This window comes from Lotus japonicus, chromosome 6 (assembly GCF_012489685.1).
Source record: "Lotus japonicus ecotype B-129 chromosome 6, LjGifu_v1.2".
NCBI lineage: Eukaryota > Viridiplantae > Streptophyta > Magnoliopsida > Fabales > Fabaceae > Lotus > Lotus japonicus.
The window spans coordinates 31615673-31626163 of record NC_080046.1 but is presented as its reverse complement, the minus strand read 5'-3'; the positions used below and the strand labels follow the sequence as shown (position 1 = coordinate 31626163).

At 36.5% G+C, this 10491-nt stretch overlaps 1 protein-coding gene across 1 annotated transcript; it reads left to right on the top strand.

The window, feature by feature from the left end:
* Positions 1–7856: 7856 nt before the first annotated feature.
* LOC130725201 (desmethyl-deoxy-podophyllotoxin synthase-like) lies at positions 7857–8581 on the top strand. The gene is made up of 2 exons (XM_057576450.1): positions 7857–7967; positions 8222–8581. Exons 1-2 carry the CDS (start codon positions 7857–7859, stop codon positions 8579–8581), a joined length of 471 nt encoding a protein of 156 aa, XP_057432433.1.
* The last annotated feature ends 1910 nt before the right edge of the window (positions 8582–10491 follow it).

The following is a 10491-nucleotide window of genomic DNA, read 5'->3' as shown; positions in this document are numbered from 1 at the left end:
TTAAACAAATAAAATAAAATAATCATTTAGAGAACAATTTAAAAATTAATATGATTAAGATTCATTTTAAATTTTCGTACATACTTAATTATTTATCTTTCATACTTTATATATTACTAAACTTTCAATGATATCCCCGTAGGATAGCTGGAGTATCATCTATATGAGTTGGGTTATGGGGAGGTCCACAGATCGATTCCTATCGGTGCAATTTATCTTTCCGATGTACTAAAAAAAACTTTCAATGACGTTTCCTATTCGAAATCAAGGTGATTTTAAAAAAATCGTATAGGCATTGTGCAAATCATGTAGACGGTAGAGTAGCATCCATTGTTGGTTTTTCTAAATGTGAAGATGAAAGATGGGAGAAAAGACTAATGTAGGGTGAAAATAGTTCTGATGGAAGCCTTCATTTTTATTCATCTTACTTTTTTAAATACAATAATTGACTAACAACTTAATCTAAAAACCTGCATAAAATCTATAATCTATAGAATTTGAAAACTAACTGAACGGTAGCTCTAAACAGATTTAAACATAATCAGACTAACATCATAACAAACTTCATAAATATCCTATCTTGAGACTTATTCAAAGTTAAAAAAAAAACTAACAAATTGAGTTTGAAATTCAAAAGATATGTTATTGTTCACACCATAAATTCTGGAAATTTAAATATCCTAATAAAAAATTCAAAAAAATTAGCAACATGTGAATTTGATAAGAGGATGCTCCATTTCTTTAGTTTAATGGATGTGCATTTTTAGTGTAAAGAAGAGACATTAGGCAATACATATATATAAAAAAAAAAATTGAAGGCAGAAAACTATCATTAAGAGGAAACAATGGGTTGTCATTTATACAAATAAAACCTCAACACCAAGTGAAGGCATTTTCAAACTGAGTAGTAAGAAAATGAAAATGCAAAGATAGAAATACAAATTGGAAGTATTAGAATTTGCTTGATCCTCCTGCCAAGATCACCAGATTGTAAGCATTGACAGCAAAAGTCTCAAAATTTGCTCCAACCTCTGCTGAAGCAGAATAAAGTCAATTTGCTATGTATTTCCCCATCTTGGATTTTCACATCTGTTTCATTTCTTAGCCAAGACCTTGCCTTTGTAATCACTACCAGCAGTGACCACGAAACCTGCTCCAACTTGACAATTAAAATAAAAGAACACATTATAGTGGATAAAAGCCTGTATTGTTAAAATAAGAATTGGTATCATAAAAAAAATCACGAATGCTCTCTTCACTGCTTTCAAAAATCTTCAATACAACACAGACCAAAAGGATTCAATAGGAATAAATAAAGATTACCTAATATCTTCATTATAAATTTATGATAAAAGGAAAACCAACCTTCAAATAAGCTCTTACCTTCGTATATATACCTATAAAAGAAAAGCAGATAAATGTTGAAATCACATACATAACAATGGAAAAAAATAAATGTGATGTTCATCTATCAATATTAATTTTTTTTTTATCAACAAACACATCAATAAATGCTTAGATGAACATTACAACACAATAATGAAACATAGAATAGGTTAAAATATGCTTTAAGAATCATTAAAATTGAAGAAGAAGGACTACCAAGAATATGAGGAAACGATATGCCTTTGGGTTATAAAGGTGCTTAGTCTATAAAGCCACAAAGCATTGTTTTTGAAATACCTGGAACAAAGAGGTTGAAGCAAGAAGTGAGAAACTCGTTTTTGAGTTTGAAGAACGTGCACTCTCAAATCTCAATTGTGATGGAGATAAATTTATAATGAAAAATTTAACTGAAGTGGATAAATTTATAATGAAAAATTTAACTGAAGTGAATTCTGATATGAGGTCTGTCATGGTTGAGAGGAAGAACACGGTTGAGAGGAAGAAGAGAGAAGTAGAGAAAGTTGTGTGAGAATTTTTGAGATGGAGAACGTGAATTCTGAAGTGTGTGATAGTAGTTTTTTTATAATGAAGTTTTTTTTTTAAAAAAAATATTTTAAATTTTGTATTTTGAATTTGCCTCTTTTTGTGAGTTGAAGATGGATGAATATAAGACCAGGTGCATTCTCAAATACCTCTATTTGACTAAATCTAAACTAATCCACAAATTCAGAGTTAGTTAAAAAATCTAAATCCAATTCTGAGTTTTTTAAGTTTTTGAATTCATAATATTCTGAATTTTGAAATTTTGAAAAAAAGAATAGGTTTAGTATATAATTAATCAAAGTTTCATATTGATTATTTGTTGAATTTTGTTTGATTGACATGTGTCCATTAAAGATGATGCTTTATATGATTGACACGTAGGATTCTAATGAGTCTTAAACTATATAATATTAGATTAGATGTTAGTGAAAAATATGGTATAATTGCTTAGCGATAAGATACTCTCAAGATAATTTCAAAACAAACATACTCTCAAGATAATCTCATTCCGGATGCTTTTACCAAGTTGTTACTAACTTAACGTGGTATTTTCCCTTCTCTTAGGCTTGACTGATCTCATCCCCTCTCCGACGAGACTTGTTTATTCCTTGGAGAAATGTCGAATGCATTAACCTAAGGTCAATCATAAAATTATGATGTGTTTGAGTAAACAACTTAATTAAACGGGTTGATGACTAGTTGGAGCTACCCGACCTGCCCCCTCTCTTAGGCAGAAAATATTAAATGTGCTATCCCAATATAAAGATGGTCAATCCTAAAATTAATGTTGTTTAAGCTTTAATGGCTAGTATTAGCTGCGCTCAATTTTAGGCTGAGAAATATTGAACATGTCATCCTAAAGTAAAAAAGGTCAATCATAAAATTAATGTTGTTTGAGATTGATAGCTTGTTGCAGCGGTCGCCGATTTCAGGCTACGCTTTGAAGAGATTTTAGTTGACAGAGTCTGATTCCTTAAAGCATCCACAATGGTGGTATGCTCCACAATGGTGGTATGCTTTCATCACACTGGCGCCCACTGTGGGGCTTGGTAAAACTTTCCTATGGCCCCAAGTGATCATTCGATCAGCAACAACCCACTATCTCTAAGTGTCTTCGGCCGCCTATGATGGGAGAAAGAGGATTTGGCTCAACCAGCCATATGCAGATTGAGTTGCAGAGGCAGGAATAGTTCAAGGATCAGATTGGTGAGATCATCGGACTGCATGGTGCGAACTAGATGGTGGTACTAGATGGTGGTAAAGGCCACAACAAATGTAAACTAGGGAGAACATAAGTAAATGGCGTGAAATATCCACCACAACCTATAGTCTTCTTCATCATAAGTAAAGGGTGTGACTCGCGAAGGCCAAGCGGCAGAGGGATCCTAACAACAACCAATATTTCTTTATATAAGATAAGTTATTCAAATTCGTATACATTATTTTTAGCTGGTGTGGCCAGAAGAAGATTTCATAACATTTGTCTGATATAGTCAAAATTGTTCATTATTTTACCTTTACCTCCAATCTAATTTTCTCATGAAATCAAAATTAATCCAGTGGCGCTTTAGAGTAACATAATAAGGCCATATATGCATAATAGTGTCAGAAACTTTCCTATACGGAAACATCAAATCAAATACATGTGCAATTGTTGGGGCACCATGCCTTCTATTTGGTTAGGTAAGCAAATATCTGATTTTCATTGTTTGTGTTCTCTTGCATCGATTTGGTAGTTTTGTTCGATATTCACTATGCTTCTATGATTTATTAGATCTATTTTTTATGTTTTATGAAAAGTGGAAACGATACTTTCAAACCTTGATTTAATTAGAAATCATAGAGAAATAAAAGCAAAAATAGTACATTGTTTGAAGCGTGATTTTTGTTCCCTGATTTTTAGTGATGAGTTCGGGTCAATGTCTTCAATTCAATTAAAATAATGAATCATTAATCTAATATGCAATTAAATCACCGTTCAAATATTTTGAAACAAATACTTGTATTTTAAATATCACATTAATGTGCTTAAATACTTTGTTATTGCCATAATTGAACCCCTTTGCTAATCGGTTCAACACTTTTATTAGCATAACGTATTTCTTTTCAAAACATAGTAGTACACGTTAGTGAATGAGGAATACTTGAAAGAATATAAAGTACTTAATTTGTGGAGTATTTATAATACTATTAATTGCTCATTAATATCATTTCTGGTCATTCTTTCTTGGCACTAATGCTAGCTGCCGAATTCTTAAATCTGCAGCTAAAGAACAAAACAACACCGCACTATATGTGTGAGGTTCTTCACAACCAATCACTGATTCATGACTATAATTGATGTCCAGTTAAATAAGCATGTAACAAGCACAAAGTTTTGAAAGTCACAAAGAAGGGGCCAATCGGTCAACAAAACAAAAACCACCGGGCCCGTGCTGAGTGTCGAACTTTCTCCGCCCAATCTAATGTTTTGTGTCGAGCTTCACCACTTAGCCCTGTGCCAGATGCGTTTCTAACCTTCACCGACCCCGTGTCACGCGTCGAGCCTCACCACTTGGCCCCGTGCTAGGCGTGTTTATAATCTCCGCCGACCCCGTGTCGCGCGTTGAGCCTCACCACTTGCTCTCACCATCAAGTGCGTTCAATCTCCGCCGACTCAGGTCGCGCAACGAGCCTCACCACGAGCTCTCACCATCAAATGCATTTGATCTCCGCCAAGTCTTACCACCTAGCCCCGAGCCATGTAAGTTCAATCTCTGTCGGCTCAGGTCGCGCGTCGAACCTCAACACTTGGTCTCACCATCAAGTTCGTGCAAACTCCGCCAGTCGCACATCGAGTCCTAGTACATGGACAAAGAGCGCTTACGATACCATAGAGGTACTGGGCCTTTAATAAATGAATGATCATCGTTCGAGGAGCGGGCAACGCATAAAAGAGCCAAAACGAATCGCTTAACAAATGCTACACATTTATAGCCGATGAAAGATAACAACAATTATTCAAAAAGCAACAACACAAAGTTCATTATATACAGCCGACCACGTAGGCTAAAGGAATTAAAGAAGCCAAGGCCTCGAAACCAACAACCGACTTAAAGAAGTATTTGCGTAGTTCTAAAGGCTTTTGTGTCTAGTTCCTAGCCGCAATCCTTGGGGGGCTGTGAACCGTCATGGATTTGAATTGGGTCGAGCGCACCTTGATGACCCTAGTTTAGTAGTGTTTTTAGGGTCATTTCTTTGTTTGTTTTGAGTCTTTTTTGTGGAGTCTCATTTAGTGTTTCATGCATTTTTATCTTTCTTTGTGTTTTTACTTTGGTTTGGTAATTTTGTAATTTTATAGGGACCTTTCTTGCATTTTAAGTAAGTTTAGGACTTGCATATCTTTTCCACTTGATTTGAGGTCCATTTTGCTAATAAACTCTTGGAGCTTCTAGATATTTTCCTTGCTTTGTTCCCAAGCAGCTAGGTCTGAAACTGATGAAGGAAGAAGGTCAAAAGGCTTGGAGAATTGAAGGGAGGTTTAAAGAGGAGTAAAGGAGAAGATCAAGGGGTTTTCCAACGTGCTTAGAGCGCTCATGCGCCCCTGTAGAGCGCATGAGCGCCAATTGAGCCAAAGTTTCTGTTTTCCATCTGAGGAATTGGTGCCTGAGCGCCCCTGTAGAGCGCCTGAGCGCCAATTGGTGAAAAAAGTATATGTGTGTTGTTTTTTAATTGGCGCTTGAGCGTGCTTTGAGCACGCCTGAGCGCCGAGACTCGTGCAATTTGCCTATAAATAGGATTCTAGTCATTTTCTTTGGGATCTCTAGTCATTTTTCTCATATTCTAATAAGTTAGAAGTAAGGTTTTGTCTCTGGAGCTTGAGGAGCTTTCTCTAAGTCCTATGTTCCAGGTTTTATCTTTACTTTCTTGTATGGATTTCGTAGCCATTCTTGGCTAAACCACTTGTGCTTCGGGTTCTTTGTAAGACTTCGAATGTATTAGTTGTAATTCTTTTTCTATTCATGTTGTTCTGAGTAAACCCTTGAATCCTACTCCTATGCTTTATCTTTTAAGCTTGGATGCATGCTAACTTTTTGCTTTTCTATAATCATAACAAAAGTTTTTTATAGAATTGGGACTTGTTGTAGGATTACCTTTTCTATGCATGCTACTAGGAATAGAGGAATGATTGGGATTTGTTTGCCTGAATTGCATGCTTAGTGCTTCTAGCAAATGTTTAGGTTGTCAAGGAATTGTGCCTATCTTTTGACTTGAGAGGATTGTCTATGCGAGGCATCGATAGGTAACTAGTTAGACTAGAACATCAAGGAGAGACTCCGAACTTTGTGAGTAGAAAAGGTTTGCTAAAACTGAATTAGTTGAGCAAGAACCCAAGGCATCCTCATTTTTGAATTTCACACATTTACCTTTATTAGCTTGATAATTAATCAACTCAACAATCAACATTTAAAACTGAATTTTACTTGCTTTCCAACCTTGAACTTGAATATTAAACTGAATTTGCAACCCAATTCCCTGTGGTTCGATAAATTAAAACCAGGCGGATTCCGTACACTTGCGGATTTACCAACACACCTCCAAGCTGGATGAACGACTAATGAATCAAGTATGAAAGCTCAAGAGGAAGACAACCAAGCAAGAGGTGGAGTCCAGATTCATCTCCCCTTAATCCCCAAGACTAGTCAGTCAATGGAATTATTTATAATTCCCTTGATTCCTCCCCCATTAAAGTAACAAAGTCAACTTAGGGTTCAATGCATTTATAACTAGGGTTTTGGGCTCACAGACTATATAATGGGGAGCCAGTGATGTATAATCGATATTCAACTTTTCCACCTGAATAAGACTCTAAGCCTTTTGTTCATTCTATCTTGCCTTAGAGTTTTTATTCTAGAACACACACACACACACGCATGCACACGCACATGCACACGCACACGCACACGCACACGCACACGCACACGCACACGCACACGCACATATAAGGTTGCTTACTTAGTGTTAGTTAGAGATTGAATTGTTAATGCAAGAGAAAGAAATAATAGTATTTTACTCATAAGATATTGAAATTCACGTTCCCTTAGAACAGATGTCCAACGCGATGCCGGGACAACAGGTTCGACGATCAACTAACAGTGACAACAATAACTTAAAAACATAAGTAAACAAGACACAAGAATTGTTAACCGAGTTCAGTGAAACTTCACCTACGTCTGGAGGATTTGCACCCAAAGAAAGGAAATCCACTATCTCAAGATTCAGGAATTACAGACACTCATGAACACCACAGTTCATAGTTCACTTCCTAATCTACCATGTGTATTTCTACTTAGTATCTCAACCTAAGTATGAGAGCCCCTCACTTTCTCTCAATCACTGCCACAATGATTGGTAACAAAATGATGAAGTGAATCAACAATCTGAGTTTAAAGAATCCAACAACACAGAACACAACTTTGCTTTATAGAATCAGGGAGCAAAGTGTGTTCACAAGTAACAAGGACAATGAACAATGAACAATCCTAAAACACTTGATCTCTCTCAATTAGCTTCAATAGTCTTCACATTTTAGGTCTTCATCCTTTTATATCCTTCAGCAGCGGCAGCATAGATGCTAGGGTTAGCTTGGGCTAAGGAAACAGATTGCACAATCAATTCAAACAAAACGCAATCTCCAAAGATCTTGTTGCGTTTTGCACAAGTAATCATAGAAACAAATCTTCAATCAAAGATTGTTTCAACAAATAACAACCGACAATTAAAACCCCTATGGTACAGCTACTTGAACCTTAAGTAACTTTAAAAAACATATCTTCATAAGATCTTCAAGGGCCCACAATAACGCTCCAAGTAGAGGACTGATGTCCTAGGTAGACAAAGTCAGATGCCACAGCATCAGATTCGACAACCAGTTGATTTTTTACAAAATGCAAGACAACAAAGTAACAACAGATATTGTTGCTTGTAGAAAAACCAAACATTGTTTTAAACTTTTTGGAGTGTCACTTGAACCTACTTCAATGTTAATGGAAAATAAGGTATGATTGCTTAGCGATAAGATACTCCTAAGATAATCTCATTCTGAATGCTCTTACCAAGTTGTTACTAACTTAACGCCTTCCCTTCTCCTAGACTTGACTGATCTCATCCGCTCTCCGACGAGACTTGTCTATTCCATGGAGAAATATCGAATGCATCAACCTAAGGTAGAAAAGTCAATCATAAAATTAATGTTGGGGTATAAAGCTTTTATGGCTTTTAAAGAATATCATTTGGGATGGACATCTTGCAGGACATGTTTATTGGTGGAGGTGAGACAACATCTACCACTATGGAATGGGCTTTCTCAGGAAAAAAAATGCTGAAAAATCCAAGAGTAATGAAAAGGGCTCAAGCAGAAGTTAGGCAAGTCTTTGGCAGCAGAGGTTATGTTGAGGAAATGGCTCTTGAAGAACTGAAATTTTTAAACACAGTGATTAAAGAAACTCTGAGATTACACCCTCATGCTCCTTTACTACTTCCAAGAGAGTGTGGTGAAACTTATGAGATTGATGGATACACAATACCAGTGGGAACCCAAGTATATGTAAATGCTTGGGCAATTGGAAGAGACCTAAATGACTGGAGTGAAGAAGAGAAGTTTTATCCATAGAGGTTCCTGGATTGTCCAATTGACTACAAGGGGTCCAATTTTGAATTCATACCTTTTGGTGCAGAAAGAGAATATGTCCAGACATTACGTTTGCTGTACCAAATATTATACTTCCTCTTGCACAATTACTGTACTATTTTGATTGGGAACTTCCATTTGGAACTAGTCATGAAACCTTGACATGGCAGAAGCTTTTGGCACTACAGTGATGTTAGGGTATTCACGCAATGCGGAAGCACAGGATCGAGATAATTGAGAACTAAAGAGAAGTAAAAGTAAAGTGACAAGAAAAAGAACACACAAGATTTACGTGGAAAACCCTCCCAATGTGAGAGGTAAAAAACCACGGGCGATCACGAGCAAAGTTCCACTATATAAAAGGGAGAGTACAAAAAATCCTCTTATAGAAAATGAGGAAAAAGAGCAATATTTGTAGTAAACTACTCTCTCAAATGGAACAAGAATCCTCACCAAAATTACTCACTCACAAAGTAGTGTTATTGTGAGTAATGGATGTGTCTCAATGCTTTTGTGTGTGATACCATTCATCGAAGTCAGATTACTGCATATATAGGCACATTTCCAATGCTTAAGAGTGAAGGAAAAGACCCAACAATTTCCACGTCCAAATACAGCAAAGGAGGAGGTGTAATGCTAAGCTTGATTTGTCATGCTTACCAAGTTGATGGTGAACCATGCAACAAGGAGGAGCTGGAAGGCTATGAGTAAATCATGCTACATAGCATGAGGTGTAATGTGAGAAACATGCAATAAAGTAGGAGGTGGAAAGCATGCACTTGTTGGATGTGTAATACTCATAAGCATTTTGATATCTCTTGGTCAAAGTTTGTAGGCTTACAAACTTATCACATAAGCAATTAACATAAGTTAAGAGTTAATTCTTATAGATGAAGCAAGAGAATGAGAGCCACAAATTCAACAACCTCCACCTTGAATCGAATTCGATAAGTGCTCATCGCCAAATAAAGCCCCGAAGGGCATTCAAGTACTATAGAGACCAACCAGTTCCAGGCAATGCTAAAACTTGGAATTTGGAAGTGGCTTGGTAAGCATATCTGCTGGATTCTCAGATGTGTGATTATTTTCAACTAAGATTTCACCACGAACAACAATATCTTGGATAAAGTGGCGCTTTACATCAATGTGTTTGGTCCTGTCGTGATAACGATTATTCTTGGTCAAGTGAATAGTACTTTGGCTATCACAAAACACAGTAAGAACACCCTGTGTAAGACCAAGTTCATTGACCAAACCTTGAAGCCAAATAGCCTCCTTGACACCCATTTGTTACTGAAATATATTCTGCTTCAGTCGTAGAGAATGCAACTATAGATTGAAGTGTAGCTCTCCACCTGATAGCACCATTACAGAGAGTGAAGATGTAACTAGAAAGAGATCTTCTTCAATCAAGATCACCACCATAATCTGAGTCAACATAACCTACAACAACATAGGTTGTAGCTATGCTTCTGTCAAATACCAAGCCAATATGAGAAGTACCTTTTACATACCTAAAAATCCATTTTACAGCACTCCAGTGATTCTTGCCAGGATTATGCATATACCGACTTACCATGCTAACAGCATATACTAAATCTGGCCTAGTGCATACCATGGCATACATAAGACTACCAACTGCACTAGCATAAGGATCAAGCGACATACACTTCATTTCTTTCTCGGTGTCTGGGCAAAATTTTGAAGATAACTTGAAATGTGCAGCAAGTGGAGTAGAAACATGATTGCAAACATTCATATTAAACCTATCAAGCACTTTCTCAATATACTTCTGTTGAGATAAGAATAGTTTACCAGCTTGACGATCCATGCAAATCTCCATACCAAGAATTTTCTTTGCTGTCTTTCATCTCAAACTCATTACTGAGCTG